The sequence below is a fragment of the Lissotriton helveticus genome, chromosome 6 (assembly GCF_964261635.1).
Source record: "Lissotriton helveticus chromosome 6, aLisHel1.1, whole genome shotgun sequence".
NCBI classification, from domain to species: domain Eukaryota; kingdom Metazoa; phylum Chordata; class Amphibia; order Caudata; family Salamandridae; genus Lissotriton; species Lissotriton helveticus.
Window position 1 is genome coordinate 593,525,238 of NC_136067.1, and position 23,402 is coordinate 593,548,639.

Sequence of the window (23,402 nt, forward strand, 5' to 3'; positions counted from 1 at the left end):
AAGGGGCAGAGGAGATCTAGTACACAGAGTTCTCTGATTGTTTGGTTTGTTGTACCTGGTAACACTTGGCAGCTGGGGATTTTTCCTGAAATCTTCTGTGAGATTAAATATAGTGTTAGAACACCTGACCCTATTAATGTGCCTGTGTTCAACTAATAATAGGTAGCATATAACGAGTGGGCACACATTGTCTTGCTTATTTCAAATGTAAATAAAGTTCTGTTCAAAAAACTTCATTTGGAAGTTGTCTCCTATATTAGATGATAAAACAGTACAAAAGTTAGTAAGTGTTACAACTTATTCTTTCTAGCTTCACGATAATATGTCTCATTACAGCAGAAGCAGAATAGAAATGTTACTATGATATATTTTTATTTCTTAGCACCATATGTCAAGGTTTATCTTTTGGAGAATGGATCCTGCATTGCCAAGAAGAAAACGAGGATTGCTAGGAAAACCCTTGATCCCTTGTACCAGCAGTCACTGGTTTTTGATGAAAGTCCTCATAGCAAAGTGCTTCAGGTAAATATACTTAAGGGTGTCATGCAAAATATGTATTCCGCTCAAAGGCAAGCAATAATTTTGAGGTTATAATGATTGTTTTGAGGAATTTATGGTGGGCAAGAGCATGTGTTGGTCCATTGGTTTAAGTAACACACTTTGCCTTTAAGGTCTTAAAGGTTGCATTGGTAACTTAATTAAAATATGGGTATATAATATTTTTACATGGGTGCAAACATGCCCCACCCCTTATTCTAAAGAAGTATATGTACCTTATTTGTAAACCCAAAATTAAGATTAAGATTTAAATAAGGGTTTAATCTTTTTTATCCAGAAAACATCACATTTTGTTATTAAGTTATGTGTATAAAATCCAATACACAGATTATTTCATTATTCTTAGAATACTCTTAAAATTGACTACCCAAAATGTAATACTCATAGAAATGTCACTGATACCAGTCTTCAATATTGTAATACTACCTTTATTTTATTTCATACTAATATCTATTCAAATTGCTTCAATAAATTTTAGGTAGGTTAGTTATTCTTAAACCTGCAAAAAAATGTAATGTGCCAGTGTGAATTGTTTTTTATTTTTCACCACACAGCCTGCATATACAAGCTATCCAACCAACCCTTTCATGCTCCTACCTTCACCCCAATCTGTATCATGCCTAAATCAAGCAAAGTAGTTCCTTCAGGCACGGTTATGTGTCTAATTATGATTATATAAGATAGAGTCCTATTCACTGAAAAGTAGTAAACCCCCCCCCTACCCCCGGCCCCCCGATTCATCAATTTCTATTGGAATCCGCAAGGAACACTGCACATGGCGATCTTTGCATTTGCAGTGGAGATTTTCCTCAAATAAATAAATAGAATCCTGCCAGGAATACCTTTGAGAATTCCTGACAGGCAGAGAAAAGTTAAATTTGGCTGCACAGTTCAGTTTATGACCAAATTTACCTTTGTGAATACAGCCTATAGACAGTCCATGTTCCCATGAGCACTAGTGTGTTAAGATATCAGGATCATGTCAAACTTATGTTATATCATGTTACGTTATGATAGCTTCCCTTATTTTCTCAGTATGTTAACAGAATGGTGAACATCATACTTAACATTAAGCAATCTTTGAACTGCCCTAGATTACATGTGCCGGTGCCTGAAGCTCTTTTGAGAATCCCGAGGGTGGTGCAATTAAAAGTTGGCCCATGTAATACCAAGATTGTGTAGTCTTAAAGCACCTGATCACTCTTTAAACCATTACCAGAGACCCATTAATCTGACTCTTGTTGGTACCCGCTTTCCCAACTTTATGATATATTTTCCGCCTTTCTCTTCCTACTTCTTTAGGCTCCATGTTTTTCCCCATCTTGCTCTTTGTTGATGCCTGTTGTGGAAAAGTAGGTGCTGGGTCCCAAAAAAGAGTTTCCCTGGCCCCTAACGGCAACCACCGGCTCAAAATAAGCAGTGATGATGCATTTACAACTTGCAATAGTACTGCTGCAGTTGGTGTACCATTGCAAGAAGTTTATGCTTCTGAAGACATAGTCAATGCTGTTGAGACCATTCCTTAACCAAGGAAAACACTGTACAGTTCTAGCCTATAATTTTGTTGCATATGATAAACAAAGGTACAATTTGTATTCTCTTAACTTGGGGCCCGATTAAATTCATGGCGATAAGGATTCTCTGTTGCATCAGTGGCAAATTATCTTTACTGCCAAGAATGCTTTCCACCTGCAAATGTATTAGAATTAATCACAGCAGAGACTACTCCAGCTTCGCTGTGATTAATGCCCTCTGGCGGCCCTGCGGAGTAAGGGCCGTTGGATGCTGCCCTGCCATTCTGCCCACCTAATTTAGATGGGAGAAATTACAAGTCAGTTTTCACTGTCAGGAAAACACTTGTGGTAAGGGGCAGTGAAAACTGCTAAAAGCTTCACTCGCCATGAGGTCATTGTATTGTTTATTTTCAAAAGGTAAATCCCACTTTGGGATATTCTTTTAAAAAAAACTCTTTTGTACAAGGCTCTGCCCTGCTGCTGAAGCTCTGCACCAAACTAGAAAATGCATTGAAACGAACCGCAGTGACGTGGTTCCTGCCAATGCTTTATAAATTACCACTTACTTGGCAGTCATTTATAAATGTCGTGGGCAGTCACTTCACCTGGGCGACTGAGTAGTTTACTCCATCGCCCTGGCGGAACACTGGGCTGCCCTCCACGACTTAAATCAGGCCCTTAGTATTAAAACACCTGAATAAATACATCAAGATAATGGTGGATTACTCTTTTAGCTTCGAGCAGTGAGCCCCAACTGAACATTGACCCACAGACCAGTCCATTGATAAAAACTGACTTCAGTGGATGTACCCTCTTCTCATCTTTGATAGCTTTACCTGACCAACAGGGCACACCTCTGAGACATTACTATAGAAAATGTGCAAACAAATTAAAATTAACAGGAAATAAAATAGTAAGAAATAAGTAGTTTTAATGTTACCGACTAGGTAAGTAAAAAAATTAAAATTTCATAAAAAATATAACAAATCAAGCAGCACATTAAATGGTAAAAGTGTGTGGCAGAAACAAAAGTAAGAAAAACGCAAGATAAACTGTCTTATAGCACCCTTGTTCTTCTCCTTATATGTAGCTAATTTGCCAGCAATACATTTCTCATGAGGGGGAGACCTTCCCAAGGTTTGTGGTGAGTAAAGAAGTTGTCTCCTGTATGCAGATGACATAGTATCACTAGACCTGACTTCCAATGGACTCCAAAAAAGTTAGACCTTCTTAAAATCTTTTATGAAGACCACTTTTGAAAACTAAACATTTTAGTTTTTAAGAGTAAGCACCAATTAAAGAAAAGGAAGTACGCGTGTCATTTGGAGACTGACAAACCAGAGGTGGTTAACACGTATTTAGGGAAAAACTTCAGTTCTAAACTATCAGAAAGAAACCATATATCCAATTTACATATTAAAGCAATAGGCCGTGCATAGCTTAGACGTTCTAAAATTCCTGGGGTTGCAGACAATTTTTCTTTTTAATTCAACTGTATCTTTTAAAACTTTCTTAATGTCTCTTATATGCCATAGAGGTTATGTCAATTAATAGCTGATCCTTTATGAACTTCACCTAGGAAAAATGTATTTGAAGAATATGTAGTTTAAACACCCTAATCTTCAAGCTGCTTTCTAATTAGAATTAGGTCTTCTTAGTAGTTTTGTGTTGGGCCTGGCAGCAGTTCCACATTCGGGTCCTCAGGTTGTTTTAGTCCGATGTCAACTCTTTAAAGACAAAACTCTGGAGGGACGTTTTTATTGAGCAAAGGCAAGATCATATTTTTAGAAGTAATTTTTATGCTTCCTTAGACCTTTCTATGCTGAATCAAGAGACGTTAGCCTCCATGCCCATGTCAATACTTAAGCTATTTCTTAAACATTCAAGCCCAGTATTTCGCATAATACTAGATATGGCTTCCTGCCCTTTGTACGGTAGATAGAACATAGTTCGTGCTACTTGCAGCTTGAAGAAGACATCAGCGGAAGCGGTGGGGAGGGGAGGGGGGAAGATGAATGAGGGTTAAACATTTTTTTTTTAAATCACTTTCCTGCCGCCACCGCCTTTGTCCACTTCCTTCCTCATTCTGGCTTTTTCTGTGGAAGCATAGCAAATAAAATTGGTCAGAGCTCAGTGGTTCGGCGCTCAGCCAGAGAATGGGAGCCTGGGCAAGTTCTCCACGCAGGCTGTAATGCAGCCTGCAAGGAGAATATACAAAGTGAGCATGAATTTTTGGCCGTCACAAGAGGGCCGTTCAAACATTTATGCACACTTACATAGTGCCCACCGCTCCTTCCCCTGCTCTGAGAGCAGAGCAGATCCGCCCGCCACAGCAGAAACAAATAAAATGATGATCATGCAAGGTATTATCATTTTATTTTTCCTTTTTTTCACTGCCAAAAGCAGCAGGGGAATGCTCCTCCAGCTTAGCGGAGGAGCCGCCACTGGAAGAGAATGCAATCATATTTGAAATGGAATATAGAACATAAAGTCCGACAATTGATATTTCTTGTCAGATTCCAAATGCAACCTCTAAGGAGTAGCACAGGGGCTTAAGAAAAAATTCGCAGAAATGAGCGAATATGTAATTTATGTGCTCAGGGAATCCAAGACTGAGCATGTTGTTTTTGTCTGGCCTGCTATGCACATACCTTGTTTAAAGTTTTTAAAGGCGCAGTTCATCTGTAATGGTACTGTCGATAACTCACGTGCACTTTTAAACAATTCAGAAAATGAAATGACCTGTTTACATTTTTTTAGTAGTTTTTTTAACTTATGTTGTTGCTGGACTGCATTTTGATTTCATGATCCCTCCCACTGCTTGCATTTTGATGCAACAAGCTGCTTGATATTGAACAATGCTTATTGCTCTGTTGCAATGCACAAAGGGCGATGTTTGCATATACTGCCTATTTATAAAAAGGAGGTCTATGAAGTGACAGCAACTGACACAGTTGGAATCAGAGCTAGAAAGCTCCTCAAGTATCAAGTAGCCACATCTGGGATCAAGAACCTCCACCATGAGATCCGGCAAAATCAGAGGTGAAAAACAAAATTGTTGCATAGGTGCAGCAAAAAAAAACCAACGAAAACGAGACACGGCAACAACAACTAACGGGTCGCAGGGTTCAGCGTCAGAGATTGTTATGGACATTGTCTGTCCAGAAAAGAGAGCCGACCATGCACTGCCCAAGTACCAAAGCCAGCAAGCGGACACTCATTACAGACTTTTTAAAAGTGGACTTTTTAAAAGTGTACCGCAGTGAGAATCACAAGGAAGCAAAGACTGGCAACATCAACAACATCTATAACCAAGGCACTGAGGAAATTCTCCCCGTAATAAGAGCAACAAATGCACAGATACCTATTTCACTGATCAAAACAATCTTCTCTTTACCATAAGAGAAAATCTAATAAAGCAAGCAATCAACCAGGATCCACAAATACATAGCAATTCAAATCTATAAGGTAAACCTCAAGGACACTGTCACCAGCTCGTAGAGGCCCTAGTCCATACGCAGCCACAGTCAAGCTCGGAGCTGCTAATCAGCCAACTGGCTCAGCCAGTCCAATGGCTTAATCAAACACCAACTCATGAAACCAGTGACGATTTAGCGCTTTGGCAAGACCATATTTTAAACCCGTTTGCACCATCTTATTCACCATCTGATCCAGAACCACAGGATCAACAGGAGCATCTACCAGCTTTCAAACAATATCTCGACATCTTCTTCTCACCACTCGAACTGACCAAAAAGTACAACAAATAGAACAGGATGTGAATGTATCAAATCCAAACGGACTCCAGTCTCAGGAGTCTAGAGGGCCCACAGCTGCCCTTGCAACCGAATTATGCGAAAAGGCACAACCAAGAATGATCAAAGATCAATTTGAACAGCCCACGACAGAAGCAACCATCCACCCCAGCCCCTTCCGTGTGGCCCCATCTGCTAAATACCATGGAATCCATTGGAACTGCCATGCCATACCATGCAGAGAAGCTAGACACTCAACTCGAGCCACTAAACATTTTAGCTATCCACATTCAGGGGATAGAACAAAAGTTGCAGATATTAAAAACTATGATAATGAAGGTCCAACAGGACCTGGACACTACTTATCACAATTGTCATTGTCCTCAAATAATCGACAAAACTTGCGATGGTACCAATCATAATGACAGAGCTGCTGGGGGACGTTAAGGAAATTAATTCAAACCCCACACTGGCAAGGAATTGGGACTCAAAGGCAGAAGGCTGTGGTAGCCTCCAGTTGGCAGAAAGTACCATCTTAAAAACAAATATCTCTAATAACATACAGTGCGCATGCATAATCTCACCCAATGCAAAGAAAGAGAGCGAGCAATTGAACGAACAACCATCTAGAGGGTCAGCGTCCTCACCTAAACAACAAAATTCAACAAGGAAAGCTGACGAAAGCTCCACACCAACAAATCCACATATTTCTCTCACGAAGAGGTAGCGAAAACGTCTGAGGAAAGCATGGAAAAGCAAATTGAATAAACGGAGCTTATACTCACCACTGACACAAAAGGTAACTCCTCCTCAGAACAACAATGAAAAAAACGAGAAAGACTTAGGAGAAAAAAATATCAGGGAAGACAGACTAATCACCAGCACAATAAACTATACATCGACAACTACGAAAGAGGCAACCAACTCAAGAAGCCTAAAACCTCTAAAAAGCAAAACACCTCCACAAGTTAAACATATATGTAATTTTCCAGACATGCGCAAGACAATCAAGACAACATTCCAGGGTGTACCAATGACCAACTTAATTCCACTCCCTAAAGAACCAATCACAAAAGTGAGTGAAATCAGTAATCAGGATACAGCTATTGGCAGGAGACAAGTCACAGTAGAGATGTGTAATCGCAAAGAAAATGAGACAACACCACAAACCTCAAGAGGCTTGAAGGCCCAACCATCAACACATTCTAAATACATCTTACAAAACCCTGAAGGACAATTTCCACAAGCAGTTCCACATTACCAAGACATCACTGAAGCACCAATAGAGACACTAATCCATCGTTCCAAGTCACATCCGACGAATCTTCTAACCACATGTGATGAAAAGATAGAGCTGGTGCCACATTATACCTCGAATGAAGCTCATGACATATTCAACAGAAGTGCAATATTAAAATTACTAAAATCTCTTTTCGACCTGAGGCATATTAAATCTAGAGACTTGGAAAGAATTGAGTTTAAACCAGCCATGGTGCGTGTAGTGAACAGCGGTGGGGCAGTGAGGCTGGGTGGGAGTGGATTCAGACGGATGATGATGAGAGAAAAATATTTATTTCTTTAATTTTCCCTCAGCATCGTCCCTCGAAATCCCCCCTCACCCAGTCCCACCGCCCCACCACTGTTACTTCCATGGACCGCGGCTAGTTTAAACCCAACCCAAATCGATTGGGGTCTGAAATTATGATAGTAACCTAGGCAGATCACCTCATTTCAGAACAGATTTTGCTACATAAGGAATCCTTCACAACATGTGGCATCAAGTTAATAAAGGTGCAGTTACCATGCTACCCAAGCCCACTACAACGGTTTAACCAAACCATGGGCATACTGAAAGAAGCAAAAGGGCCTGGCAGTCTTAGCATAGCCAAAGTCGGTGACCAAATCACAAGGCAAAATACCTTCACAATACCACAGCCCCAAGTACCTAACCTTGAGGATAGGCAATATGCAAGGGATTTAAACACGAAACATGGGGCAGCATGAACAAAGGCACAAAGGGGCTTTAGCACAGGGTTGCAAGATTTGCTCCTGGAATGTGAATGGTTTAGGCACTAAGTTCGACAACGCCGACTTTTCAGGAAACTTGGCAGTCAACAAATTCCCCAATTGTAGGCTACAAAGATCATTTCAACACAGCCACAAAAGAAGCATAATACGGGAGGACAAAAGGCGGCCTATCAATTTTTATCTCAACAGATATCCTTTGGGAATACGAAGAAACAGATCTAGATTCACCCTGGATGCAATGTATCAAACTCACAGTTTTATCTTCCACTATTTTAATAATTCTGAACACTTATATTCACCCAGCCCGCAAGCATAAGGAAAAAAAAATCCAGCTACTGATCGCCTCGCTTGAAGCATTAAAATCCACTATCCACGCAAAAATGCTTCATGCCAGCCAGCAAACAAACTCAAAATGTAACATCTTACTAAATGGTAAAAAATGATATTTCAACTCAGATATAACGGAACATACCTGGAGTGCTGACATAGCAACCTCATACAATAAGGTGTTGCACCCTAGTGCAGCAACCATTGATGAACCACTGAATGTGACCCAGTTGGACTCCATCCAGAAAACAAGCCTCAAGGTCCCATTACCCATAAATAAATTGGAAACAGATACTAAAGTCTGCTCACCAATAATGATAAATCCCCCCAAGGCACAAGATAGTTCGTTAGAAGATAACGTGCAGCCAGGAGCACACGTAACATCAAGGGCCGATCCAAAGGAGTTTTACACACAGATCACGCAAAAGCAGGTATTGCATGCCATAAAACAATAAAGATCCAATGGGGCACCGGGACAAAATGGCCTGCCCAATGTCTTATTCAAAAAAGATCCTTCTTTCTGGTCTAAACACTTAACCCCCCAATTTACCTATGCCTTGGAGACATGTACCATCCCATCATGGCGAGGAAGTATACTCCAACCAATATACAAAACAGTGGTGCATTCAGACCCTACCAATTATAAACTAATAGCACACATCGATGTTGAGGCCAAGATATACACTTCAAACCTGTTGACTGACTTAGAGGATTGAGTTAACAGCATAAGCCTAATCCCTAAAACGCAAACAGGATTCCGCCCAGGAAAGAGCACCTTAAAGAATCTATCAGCAGTTACGCTCCTGGCAGACCAAGCCATTGTTACATCAAGCTTCCTGTATGCTTGTTTGGAAGACCATAACCTCTTCCATGGGTCGGACGGCTCGCGGCCGTCTGACGTCAAGGTGGGCGTGTGCGTCAGTTGGCATGGGGCTGTGTGATTCGCGCGCGCATGGAATTCACCCGAACAGCGGGGAAATATGCGCCGCAGTAAATCAGGCTACCTGTATGCGTGTTTGGTAGACCATAACCTCTTCCATGCGTCGGACGGCCCCCGGCCATCTGACATCACAGTGGGCTTGTGTGTCGAACGCCCAGGGGCCGTCTTATTTGTGCACACGTGGAATTCGCCCACATAACGGGGAAATGTGTGCCTCATTGAGGTGGTTAAAGCCGCTTTTGATAAGGTCCCCAGAACTAAGCTATGGGAAAAACTGAAATCTTGGGGAGCTCCCACAAAATTGCTAGAAGCAATTATTAACCTTTACTCAAGAACGTGTGTCCAAATAAAATAAGGGGATGGTCGAAGTCTAACCAATACACTCTCAACCACCAATGGCTTAAAACAGGGGTGCGTCTTGGCCCCCTGCCTGTTTAACATCTATTCAGCGGATCTATAGGACAATCTCCGCTTAACACAAGTAGACCCCCTGAAATTGGGTAACGCTCCAATAGCAAGCTTGCAATATACTGACACATCGTTCTGCTAAGTAAAATGCCTCGAGGTCTACTACAGCTGATCACCCAGCTGGTAGAATATATATCCATTGCTCAACTTGATATTAGCTTACAATAATTAATGGTTATGTAATTTTCAAGTCCTCACAAAAAACAACCTAAATTCACTTTGTCAGCATACAGTAACATCTTGGACCAGGTCAAAACATACAAATATCTGTGGGATACTATTAGACGAGCATCTCAATTACATGCAATACCTGGCATAACAGCACGCAAAAGCAAAACAGCTGCTATTTACATTTAAAACCTTGCAAAAAAACTTTGCAACTTCTCAACAAAGCACTTGTTAAAGGTAGTCACAGCAAAAACCTTGCCCTCAATTTTGTACGGATCGGAACTGCTAAATACAAACACAGAACACAGAACAATCTAGTCTCTTTAAGAAACTATTTTCAATTCCACTTCACATATCTCAAGCCTATATAAGATTTGAATTAGGCTTAAAAAACAGATACTGACAAGACAAGGGGCTCTCGTCAATTATTACGTGAGAATGAGGGTAGCAGAGATAAACTCGTGAGCCCATCACTGCCGGCTGGAGGTTAAAAAACAATCCAGGTCGAATAAGTCAGTATATTCTGTTTTAAAGCAATCACTCTTTTCTTTAAAGTTGGAGAAGGCTTGACTCACAATACCAGCCTACCCTGAGTTCAAACAAGCAACCAACAAAGTCATTAAGCGGCATTCCCTGCTAATAGATAAAGCATCTATGATTCATAAAACCCACAAGTGGGTGGTGATGCCAACATGTTTAACCTTAAAACCTCAACCGTATCTGCTGGAACACTTTTCAAGTACAAAAAAGTTCAACCTGATATTACTGAGGCTCAGAGTTTATCCATCTAAAGACCTTATAGCAAAATGGAAATGGTCCTGGCCTAACTTGGAATGCCTCCTTTGCAGTTATGGTAATGAGTCACCTTTCCATCCACTACGCACTTGCTCGGCGCTACTATCTCTTCAGAAAACCGTTCAACGGCCAACACTGAAGCAAGAACACATAAGGACCTGTAGTTTGCTGTTATAAAATGCTTAGGAGGCTCGACAGTCCAACTTGCATGCAAGGCGATAACGTTTTTGAGCTTAGCGGCAAAAGAACTAGAGAAAAGAGACAGATGAATTAAATACGCCTTCCCAAATGTAATCTTGTTTACCTAGATCAAAAACTTGCAGTTTACACAATCATTGCAGCAGCTCTTTACTCTTGAATTATCATTCGCTGACTTCTACCAGAGACCTGAGTATGGATAGCCCGCAATTGGACTAACCCAAACATATCAGAAGCCCGATTCCTCCTCTGCAGGGCTGGACACTATACGTTCATATGCCATCAAAAGAAAATAGTTTTATCATCAGTTTTAGACTATATTTTAATGAGTTTAATGCTATCTTATATTCAAATTAGCACTAATGGTCAATGATTTAAAGCATTTAGTGGGTTGTTTGTATCGTGCTTTTACGATTTTAAATGAAATCAAATAAAGCATTTTTTAATTATAAACATTTTGTAAATTATACTAATAGTTTAAAAGAATTTTGCTGATATTGGAATGATTATTGTTTTAATCACTTGTTTTTTCTTATGGCTCGATGTAAAAAAGGGGGAGTTGTTTGTTTTTACAATTTTGTTGTCTCAAATTTGGGACTAAAACAATAGAGGGTTGTGTCTGTCTGCATGTAGAGAAAATATACAACAACAAGAATAGCTCCTTGCATGGATAAAAATATTCACTAATCCATTTGGATTTATATATGCTGAAAGCTGAAATAAAATGACTCTGTTTTATTTTAAGATATCCATAGCCAGTTACTTACAACGTAAAACAAAAGGGCAAACACAATAAATATCAATATATGTGTCCTTAACATACACTGCAGGTCTGCTGTGGACTATGGAAGTTTACTAGATAATTTTAAGGGTATTAAATAACTTTAAAGGCTGTGGAAAAGCCAGTTGTTTCTAATTTGTGATATCACAAGCATTCAAATTGTTTTCTTTCATAAATCTTCTTTAACACTGCCCTCTTAGAGGAATTTATAAGGGTATTTCAGCATAGGAAGTCAGCCACGCAGGGCCAGGTCACCCCACACAAAAAAGTACAGAGCCCCTTAGAATTTCAGTAATCACAAGTAACTGGACTTCCAAAACAGGTCAGAACCTCCTGTAGGCAAACAGGACATTTTCCAAGCCACAATTGTCAGGAGAAAAGTAGAGTTCCCTGGCAGGCAAACAGTTTCAACATTCCTAGGGATCTTTTCAGGAGTCTGGAGGAAATCCTTTCTAAAAATGAATTAATGGTAATGTTATGCTAAGACGTAAAGATCAGTCAATACCAAGAAAAGCTAATGAATATTAAAATATTTCCCTCCCAAAATACCTTCTATTTCAGCAAGATATATCAAAAGAAGTTCCCGCAATTGCGCTTTCGGGATGGTCTAATCTCAATGAGGGCATCTGTTAAAAAGCAGATTGATAAGAGTGTTTCCTAAAAACTAATGAGGCCTCTTAAGTGCAGTAAAAGGCAATAGAAACTACAAAAGAAAAACATTCTTCATGTCCCATTGAAAGGAAATACCCAGCCTTCCAGCATTTTCTTGGAGAAATTAAGTTCCAAGTCTGCCTTCTAAGGGAAATGAACTCAGTGAATGACTTACGAACATCATAATCGGCTCCACTGAGGTTTTGCTGGTAAATTAAGATAATTTACGGAACGAGGATAACTAGTAAATGATCAAATATCACCCAGCAAAAATTCACTTTCAGTTCCATCAAAATCATTTTATATAAGCCTTGGAAAATATGTTTTTCTGGAAAATTCACAAAGAGGACTTATGAATATTTCAGAATACTTCTAAAATGAAAAAGCTCTCACAAAGGTAAAATGTGTACAGAAACTTTTATTTTCCCTCAGAAGGGAACAAAGAACTTCCTCTTGTTAAGTGGGAAGAACTAACCAGCTTTCTGCATTTCATTGGAGGCAAGAAGATCCAGGTATTGCATCCTTCAGTTTACTACAGTTTGTAACATCATTCTGCCTAAATGACTCCACTTCAGGTTTTTTCTAGGGAAGCCTTTACACTGTTACTGATGTATCCTACACTGGGCTTAACTCTCAGCCCAAATTACTCTTTCCTGATTTCCTGATTAAATAAAGTGTTAATTATAAAATTGTTTTCACCATAAAACAAAGGCTGAGATTAAAAGCTGTTTGGAAACCTGGGCACTTCAGAAAAAAATAGACTTGCAATTTGAATATGAAGGCATCTACTGCCATTTTTTGTATATCTATTCATAACAAGTAACATACCAGAAAACAATCTGGTTCCCAGGGGGGGAAGAAAACAAACATTGTTACTTGGATAAGACAGATGTAACATTCTCCTCAGGAAGAAAGACATTTTACAAGAAGTGTTTTAATTCAGACTTGAAACTCCTTAGGTTGAATGTGTTTTGCACGAAAGAGGAAGATTATTCCGTATTTGTGTTCTGGCTGTAGCAAGGTGTTTGCTGAATAGCACATGAGGGCTCTGTAGTGCTGCCTCAGTGGACAGTGGTTCCAGCCTGGAAGAGATCTGTAGGACACCCTTGGGGTCTCCCGGAATGTTGCGATGGGTGTGTCCTGTTGGGTGACTGAGAAGAACCCTTTCCAAGGCATGTCCTTCTGACCCCTTTCAGCCATGGTCATGGTAGTAATGGATGCCTCTACTCTCAGGTAGGGAGCCCATCTGAAGAACAAGGTCTTAATTTCAGCTGCTGGAGCCACAGGCAATACATGTGGCTCTCATGACCTTCCTCCTCCCCTCCATTGACGGTTGGTCTGTCTAGATCTTGACGGACAAAATTACTGTGATGTAGTAGGTGAATAAGCAAGGTGTGGTATAGGGTCTCAACTCGTTTGTCAAGAATCATTGAGACTGTGGTCTTTGGCATAACATAAATTGATCTGGTTAACAGCCAGTCACCTAGTGGGGTCTTTTAATGTCAGAGTTGACAGTCTGTGCTGGTGTTATCTTGCTGACCATGATTTGCGTCTTCTACCGGAACTAGTCATGAACTTCTTCACCATATGGGACACTCCTAAGTTGGACCTGTTCACCTTCATGGAAAATTATTAGTGCCAGCATTTCTGAGTCCTCCAGTAGCCGTTGAGGGGAGCCTTTAGGGATGCTTTTTAGTTGCGGAGTAACTACGAGTTTCACCTATATCCTTGATTCCTCAAGTTCTGAGGAAGATTTGCAACACGGGACCGCTGTGATCCTTTTCACCCCGATTGGCCAAGAAGAATGTGGTACGCAGACATTCTGCACCTCGCCTTGTGTTCACCATTTCGTCTTCCTTTCAAAGTAGATCTCCGCTCCCAGTTCCTTCATGCCTGGAGGCAGAGTGAGAACACCCAAGCTACTTTCAGCTGCAACATCTTGTCAGCTCGCCTCCCCTCCACAAAATATGTACATTCTAGGAGGTGGAACAGCTTTGTCTCGTGGTGCGCTGACAACAATGTAGATCCCTAGCATGCCTTATTGTCAGAGGTACTACAGTTTACCCTCTCTCTGGCAGGAGTGGGTATGTGTTGGACACTGTCACGGTTCACTTGATGGCGTTGTCAGTGTCGCTCTGACTCCTAGGCAGACCTTCCCTTGTTCAAGTTCCCTATTGTGATAAGGTGTGTAAAAGCGTTGACCAATTTGTACTCTTCCCCAACTACTTTTATTATTTATTAATGGGACCTTCATTCTTTTCTCACTTTTTTTGTGGAGTTTCCATTTCAGTCACTTTATAGTTGTCAGTTGCAGTTGTTGACTATACCAATGGTCTTTTAGTTGCCATTCTTTTGGCGAGATGGATAAGTGAGTTGCTAGCGATGAGTGCTGTCCAATATTCCCAACCTTTTCCCCAGACAAACTAATATTGCAAACCAGAGCTGCTTTCCTTCCCAAGGTGGTTACTGGTCAGTCCGTCACCCTTCTTTCTTTCTATTCCCCCAAACCGCAAAGAAGGAGGAATGGCTGCATCGCCTAGATCCTTGGCAAGCAGTTACTTTCTATATCGCTTGTACCAAGGACATCTGATAGGACGGCAAGCTGTTTGTTGGCTACAGTAGCAATAGGAAGGGCAAAGCAGTCCAGAAGCAAACCATGCCCCTGTGTCATCATCTGCATCAAAATGTGCTATGCCCTTACAAAAAAGAACACACCTTAGGGAATCAGGGCCCATTCCACCAGGGCCAAGCCATTGTCTTCTGCTCTTGCGAGATGTGTTCACTTCACACAGTACTGCAAGGTGGTGACACATTTGCCAAGCACTGCTGTTTGGGAGCAGAGGTGAGCTGGGATGGCTACTTTGCCAGTTTGTGCTGGCTGTCCACCAGCCCACCTCAAGGGGAGATATTGCTTGAGAATCTATTCAACAGGTGAGGAATATGCAGGTAGAGGTATTCCTCAGAAGAAAAAGTTCTCACCTTCGGTAATTATCTTTCTGGTGGATACTCTGTTTACCTGAAGATTTCCCACCATTCCCACTCTCCTCCCCATCTGATGGATAGATGTACAGGGAAGGTTTTAATAAGGTCCCACTTACTGTTTTGCACTGCATTATATTTAATCAATAGCACTCCATCTGTCCACCAACAAAATAGAAACTGATCTTGTGGCACCGGGGTGGGCGCTAAATGGGTTTGGTGTCATCATCATTCATCGCTGCTGGCCCCAACGTGGAACCAGCACCCTCTACCGGCATCAAAGGGCTCTGAAGTTTCTAGATCCAGACAGATGCCTGGGATAATACAACAGGTGAGAATTCTACAGGTAAAAAGATTACCCCCAAGCTCCCGAAGATAAATAACTTTTTATTCTCTGCCATAATACCATATGTGAGCTTATTTGTAACTGGGCAGACTTTATGCACTTTGGAAGTTAAAATGCAGTATGTCGGTGCTTCACCATGAAATTTTCTCTGATACCAGGCCCTTGGAAGTGGGTCTGAAGGTTCTCTGCCAGCCCATCTGTGGATCCAGCAGAACCTCCACATCTCCTCCGCCATGTGGTGCATCTCCAGCAGAACCGGCATACTGCCTTTGCTGTTGGATGCATCGCCTTCGGAACCAATGCATCACCTCTGCTGCGAATGTTCTCCCGAAACAAAGAACTCCACTGGCCTCCCAGCCCGCATCTGAACTGCCGCCTGGGCAAAGCTTTCCTGAGATAGGCCCCTGCATTGCAAATCTCTCGTCAACAGCAGCCTTGATGATGACATTGTATCTTGCATCTCTGCTGCACAGGTCTTCCGGACTGACACATCCTCAGAGAAGGTTTCAGCCCTTATTTCACCCAACAGGCAGCAGGTCAGCTCCACAGAGTCTTCAAGTCCCAAGGCGGTTCCTCCTGGCAGTCCAGCAGTCTTTCTGGTAGCATGTAGAGCCAGCAGTGTCTGGTTACAAGTCCCACGCAGTGTCTAAAATCATTGGTTTACAGCACCTGTTCTTATACTCCAAAAGCCTTTGTTCTGGGGGTACTTGAAACAACTTCAGAAGTGCACAACACCCCCATTCAATCCCCAGCCCTGGCTCCAGCCACACTACCCGCGGGAAGAGACAGCATTGGAAAAGGTAGGCACAGTCCTATTCAGGTGCAGGTGACAACTCCTCCCACCACTCTAAATGCAGACCAGGCCTACTCAGCCCTCAAGGAGTCACCCAGGAAAGGCAGGACACACCTCACGCCCCCTTGTGACTGTATATAGTGAATGCACATCCCTAGCCCATGTCACTCAAAAACCAGATAGTGAATACACAACCAGATAGGGCAGAAAGAGTCATAAGCACGCAGAAGTGCCCACTTCTAAAAGTGGCATTTCTAAAATAGTAATAACAAATCTGCCTTCACCAATTAGCAGGATTTATTGCTACTATTCCAAACATACCAAACATGGCCCTTTCGTATCAGAAATGATCGCTGAAACATATATCATAGCATCCCCAATGCAAACATATGAGAGGAGCATCCTCAAAACAGTGAGAAACCAAATAGCTTGTTTGTCACTACCAAGACATGCCAAACAACAAAGGCACATGTCCTAACTTTTTTAACCTACAGAGCACCCTGACCTATATGTAGTAAAAAGGGAGTTTCAGAGGTGGCAAATACTTCAAATGCCATGTCCCTGTGGCAGTAAACTGAGCAGGCAGAAGCTACAGTGGCAGAGTCCTAGACAGGTTTGAAAGGCTACTTCATGGATGGCACAAGCAGCGCTGAAGGCCCACTAGTAGGACTGCATTGACAGGTCCTTGGTATACTACTGTACAAAGGACTTACAGGAAAATCAACATGCCAAACAGTTGTAGACCAATCTTACCAAGTTTACAAGAGGGGGCAAATGCACTTTAGCACTGATCAACAGTGGTAAAGTGCCCAGATTCATAAAACCAACATTACAGGTGGAAGGCAAAAAGTTTGGGGATAAGTCTGCAAAAAGGGCCAGTTCCAACAAAGCCCCTTTTTAGTTTTAAAGAAACTTTCTTATCACAATGCACCTTTCACTGATGTCACCAATATTGCTAGGATTAGGGTAGACTAAAATGGCACGATTCAATCTGTTGGCATAGTGCAAGGAAGACTTCAGTCACAGCAATAAGTGACAGTTTGCTGACATTTGAATTTCATGTTGTTGCGAAGGGGGTTTTCTCCAAGGTGGCTCCTTCCAGCTGGGGAAAGACACATAAGAAAAATGTTAATAACACAAATTTCACCGCATCTACCTGGCATAGTGGAAGTGTCATAAACATGGATTATGAAATGGTATCCTCTGAGTAGGACTGCATGTCCAGTAACCACATACAATTGTCTTTATATGCATGGAACATGTGTGCGCATGTGTAATTTTGCATGTGTGAAGGAGAAAAGGATTGGAGGGGCAACAAGTACCTGGTGAATGGAATGTATGTTGATGTGTAGGTGTTTGGTATGGTGTCTGAATCAATAGATGGATGGATGGGCCAGTGGCTTATGAATGATGTACGGGTAGATGGTTAGACAGATTGTATTAATTCGTTTCAAATATTGCCTTCATCTTTCTTTTTACTTTAAATATACAAATATTTACATACATGTATATTCACTTTCATTTTCATTCTTTAACAGGTGATCGTTTGGGGAGACTATGGCCGAATGGATCACAAATCTTTCATGGGTGTTGCACAGATCCTTTTGGAGGAACTTGATCTATCCAGTGTGGTAATAGGATGGTATAAGTTATTTCCACCTTCGTCATTGGTGGATCCAACTTTGACACCCCTCACTCGCCGGGCTTCCCAGTCATCTCTTGAAAGTTCAACAGGGCCTCCTTCAATTAGGTCATAGTGAACGAGGAGAGGGTGGAAGATACGAAAACTGCATTGTTGTCGCCCAAAATGAGAGCGAGAACCAGAAGTTTCCATGAACAAAAAAGCATTGTTGAACTCAGACAATCACTTGTTATTTTGCCTGTATTAACGTTTCACAAGTAGAGCTGCAAAATTGGAAACAAGCTTATATTGGCTGAACAAGACAGGGCATCAAAATCGCTGGTTTCTGGCAACCGTAACTGATGCTCAAACGAGGGTATTTTAAATAAAAAAATATAACTGGAAACCATTGCTCTGATAAAGATGTTTTTTTTACATTTTTACAGAGCTCATAAGCAGTATTATCTTTAATGGTGTTTTAATATTTTTTTGTCTGTACTCGTTCCTTCCACTTGTTTTTGTTAAAATATTTTATTTTTTGTGCCAGTTTTGTACAAGTCCTCATGGCGGTGCTTACAGAGATCCAGCTCTTCTTCTGTTAGGATTTTTAAGGGCTGATCCCATATCCCTGTGAGCATTCGTCAAGTGTTCTACAGCCAGACAAAGAATAAACGCCAACAAGGTTAACCATTGTTTCTGCGTCATGGTTCTCTAACGTCTTACATGTGAAAAGCAGCCACTAAGAATGAATGAATATTAATAAACAATATTTCTAGAAAAATGTATAAATATTTTAAAAAAACTAAAAAGGATTTATCACAGAGCCACTTTTTCTTTGTAAAAATGAAAGCATATATGATTGCATTATAAATAATGATTTTTATGTTTTATGATGTTTTGCATGGAAGAGTTTTGAAGACATCTATCTGCAACCAATGGTGAGGACTGATACAAGCATTTTATGTCTTAATTTTGACATTTAAAATATTTAGTTTTCTTCCTAGGATCATAATTATGTTTTTATAAATAGATTGTATATCTGACTTCCCAAAACATTGACCAGTGATGGGGTTGAGCATATGACACTTTCAGCTGTGTCCAGGCTCCTCGCGTTTGTCACTTTGGACAAGTGATCGGCACTGGACACAGCGCAGTATGAGCTGTTCACTATTTCACTGGAAATTCCAGTCGAAGTGTTCTGCACTTAATAATGTTTGTATCAGATTTTAGTTTACATTTCTTTGAGAGTGATGCAAGCACAATGCTTGGTTTTTTAACGCAAAATATTTTACTTTTTGAAGAAAATAGCTCAAATTTAAATTTGCATTTGATTAATTTTAAAGGGTTTTATTTTGCCTTGAAATTACCCTTTGTGATTTTTTCTGTAAATGTTCAAAGAACTGCAGGTCGTGCAGGTGCATTGATATTTGTTTCTCCTTTTATGGGCCATTCAATTTTGTGATCACACAAATAGAGCAGCATGACTTGGAACTGTTCAAAGCCGTATGCACGTTTTGTAAAAAGAAACAAAAAGAGGTAAATTATGTGTGTTAGTTCCACATAGGCCAGCTTGTATGTTGCATGTACCTGTACAGTTTGCTCGTAATTATAAGGAAACAACCAAGAAATCAAAGCCATCCATTTTTCTTATAGACATTTTGCAGGTTTTAACCAGGTCAGGTCTGTCAATCTGACGCCAAATGTCTATTGATGGACTTTATTTTTTAACCTATGGAAAGCGTGATGTAGTACGGACCAAATTCCTTCTGATACATATTTTGTTGTAGATTCCTGCTGTGGGGCTGTAACACATGTAGAAGCTGTGTGCAACTACGTTTTAATTCATAGACATACCTCCTGCGCCAAGTGAACTCTTTCTTGTTATGAAATAGGCTGAAACAATCCTGCCCATCTTTCCACAGGGCAAAGATAGCTCACTGCTCGACCTGCTGAGCAGGGAGAACGCAGGCGCTGGTGCACTTCTACTAGATTTTACTCTGTCTTGGTGGCCAAAATTCAATTAATTATGATTCGGTAGTTTCTTTCTATTTTGACCACTTGTCTTAACACTCCCCTGTGCTTTTAAATGAACTTCCAACTCATGTTATGTAAACATGTTTAATAAAATTTACTTTTCATGTCCAGTGTTGTAGTCTCTTTGATATATATATAAAAAATGTGGTAGTGCGTTGAGGTTTTTTTATTATCACAATAATGTAATTGCTTACTCCTAATGTGGTTTCCCTTCACAGCGATACAGCCGTTGCTTAGAGCTAATGTATATAATTTTGATTTGGTGGCCCCTGACTGTGCAGACTTTTCGCCACAGACCTCCTTTAAGATAACCAACTTAGAATCAAAATCCATCTTGAAACCGTCAAACAAATGAGATCATTGGAATGGGGTATTGAGGTTTGTGCAGCAATGCAAGATATGTGCATAGTTTACCTTTGCTGAAATAAAGTTATTGACGCATGTATCCACACAATTATATCTCATTTTCTCTGATCTACATGTTGAGATGTAATTTTCACATACTATGTCTATAAACATAGCTTGACAAGGTTCCCCCATACCTAGGCCTTAAGTGCCTTAGTTCCACAAATTGGCATCTCTTCATCACATGAGATGAGGAATTGTTAATTGAATGCTATGGCTGCTAGGACATATAGAGACGCGGAACCACTCTAAGCTTTCTCTTGAGTAGCTCACACACAATTAGGAACAAGTCACAACAGTGCATTGCTACTTCCTCATTCATGTTTTCTCAAGACAGGACAATAAAAAGCTATTTGTTTTGTGAAGGGATGATTTCCCGTTTCTCCGGCTGACTGTACCTCCACCATTCACACCAATTTCACAGACTGAACACTCTGCAGTTGTCTGAGCATTGGCTCTTCAGTTAACGGACTGCAGCATCCCATTTAAGAGCTTCGAGGGAATGCTCCTCAATGGAAATTCCAGCTAAGCTTGTGTTATCCTAGCCAAGCTATGCCAACATAGCTAGAAACGACAGCAAGCTAGATATAGGCTTAGTTACAAAATAAGGGGCATATTTAGCAAATAATCACATAGCACAGTGCTGCAAGGTCAAAGCTGTGTGACAGGGAACGGGCACCCTTGCAAAAATGGCAAGGGTGCCTGCATTGTTAGCAGGATTGTTTTTGTGCAGGAAGGGACACCTTCACAGGGAAAGATCAATTTGTGCTGCGTTGCATTACTCTAGATTTATGAAATCATGCAACTACACACAAGGTGGCCTTGCACGGCTTGAGTTGTGTCGCTCTTGTGCCATGTTGCGTGGCGCAAGGGTGACAAAACCCTTTCATAAATATGCCCCTAACAGGCAAAACAGCTCAGCAGCAGATCCAAGCCAGCGTTCTGGACTAACTGAAACAAACTGTTGTGCATCAAATTTAATTCCATATTTCCCATTTGTTAGATTGAGCAAAATCTGTATGTTGTTTCTTACACTAATCATAAATGCAGAATTGAACAATATTATTTATTCATTTGTTCCATTTCCAAAGTTAATGGAAAATACCCATTATAAGTGTGGGCCGAAACACACTGTTTTTATTCATTATAAATTAACTAAGCATGGGCGGATTTTGCGGATTCGCGATCCGCGAATTTGCGGATTTGCGTATTCGCGGATTGCGAAAATACGCGAAATCCACGAATTCTCGCGGATTAGCGGATTTTTTGGGGGTGTGTGTGTTCGCACGGGTTTCTGCAAGTTCGCGAGGGTTTTGTACTATTTCGCAAATTGCGAACTTACTTGTCGGGTCGCCAGTTTAGCGAACTTGTTGTTTGTACGTGCCCAGTCTGTTTGCTAAGCTTTCTTCATCACTGCCACTCTCTGTCACCACTGGCACTCTCTTTGGTCACCCATGCCACCCTCTGGCTCACCCATGTCACCCTCTGTGTCATCACATCACCCTCTAGTTCACCAGTGTACATTATTGGGGCAAAGCAAAGCACTGCCATCCTCTGTCCACACTGGCACTCTGGTTCACCCATGCCACCCTCTGGCTGGCACACCCATGCCACCCTCAGTGTCATCACAACACCCTCTGATTGACCACTGAGTGAACAAACACCTGCTAAGTGCCTTAAGTTTTGCAAACAACAACACCTGCCCTGCCCCAACTGACATTAATGAAGGCTGGCACCTGCTTGTCTGCTCCCTTTCCTTTTTGTTGCAAATGCAAAGTAAATAATTTTTTTTAACAGGATGCAATGGCATACTTGTAACTATTCTGTGACTGATAGAGCAGGGTCACACAATAGTTGCAAGTAGGCAACCGGATTCTGGAGGGCCCCTTCAGGAAGCACTACAGGTAAATGGTTACAAATGAATAGCTCGAACTTTTGCACCTGCTCGTTCGTTTTGCTTTTGCAAAACTCGTTTTTCGGTAATTTCGCCCTATTCGCGGGGCGCGTCGTAGTGCGAACTCGCCCGTGGAAGCCGCGAACTCGTGCGAGTTACCTCAAGGTTGAGTATGGGCGCCGCCATTTTGTTTGCGTGACGTATTTCCGTTTCCGCCCGCTAAGTGTAATCTCGCCCGACTCGCGCCTTGCGAATACAAGTTCGCACGAGTTCGCGAGAGAAATCGCGTGCGAACTTACTTACTCGCGCGTGATCGGGCCGCCATCTTGTTTTTCATTCATTCCTATGTGTCTGGGTATGGTGTTTCTATCCTCTCTATATCTCTGCCATCCTTTGCTTGTTTTACTATTTTTTTGATCTATTTAACTTATTTTCTATCCCTGTATTTTTCTAGATCTATATTTTTGTGTTTTAGGCTATTTTTGTTTACTTTTGAACTACTTTTTTAAACTTTTACTTTCCTTCTTCCCTACTCTTATTTTTTTTCATTTTGTCTCTTCTTTACTGCTCACACCTGCCCAGAACAAGAACATGGTCAAGACAGCTGTGAAGCTGCCCAAGACGGGCACCGCAGCCCGTGCCCGGCTCCCGTGTGGTCGATTGAGGGCGGAAATGGTGGTGCCTCGGGAGATTTTCAGCCCTGAGGAGGTGGGCGCACTTGTTTTTTACGTGCAGCGCCGTCTCCCCAGGACCATCGCGGCAGGCGGCAGGATTGCTGCTGGTTACACCAACAGTCAGGAGCGACGGAAGCGGTGGGCGCAGGTGTGCCGGGCCCTTTTTAAGATCACGGGGGTCCAGCGCACCTACAATCAGGTCACCCACCGCTGGACCGACATCCTTGACCGAGAGCGTGACCTGCTAGACGTGCTGGGAGTGGAGGTCCCCGGTCTTGGTGAGTAGTAGTAGCAATTTTTTCATTAATATTTCAAAATCTTCTGTGCATTTCATGTGCACTGTTCTCCTTCTCTGTGCCGGTGCCACTGCTTATTTGTTATCTATTTTGTGTTCATTTAATTGGGCTGAGTATGAGTGTATGTTACAGAACTGCGTACTGCTAGACACAAAGGGGCAGATTTACAAGCCCCTT

The 23,402-nt window shown here is 41.4% G+C and overlaps 1 protein-coding gene across 10 annotated transcripts in view; it reads left to right on the forward strand.

Annotated features, from left to right (window-relative positions):
* Positions 1-20,064, forward strand: part of RIMS1 (regulating synaptic membrane exocytosis 1) — a 2,308,950-nt gene extending 2,288,886 nt beyond the window's left edge. For all 10 annotated transcript variants that reach the window (XM_078648052.1, XM_078648043.1, XM_078648046.1 and 7 more), the window contains 2 exons: positions 383-522; positions 17,840-20,064. In XM_078648052.1, coding sequence (XP_078504178.1) covers positions 383-522; positions 17,840-18,058 — 359 coding nt within the window. In that variant the 3' untranslated portion in view covers positions 18,059-20,064. The remainder of the gene's footprint in view (positions 1-382; positions 523-17,839) is intronic.
* Positions 20,065-23,402: the final 3,338 nt, after the last annotated feature.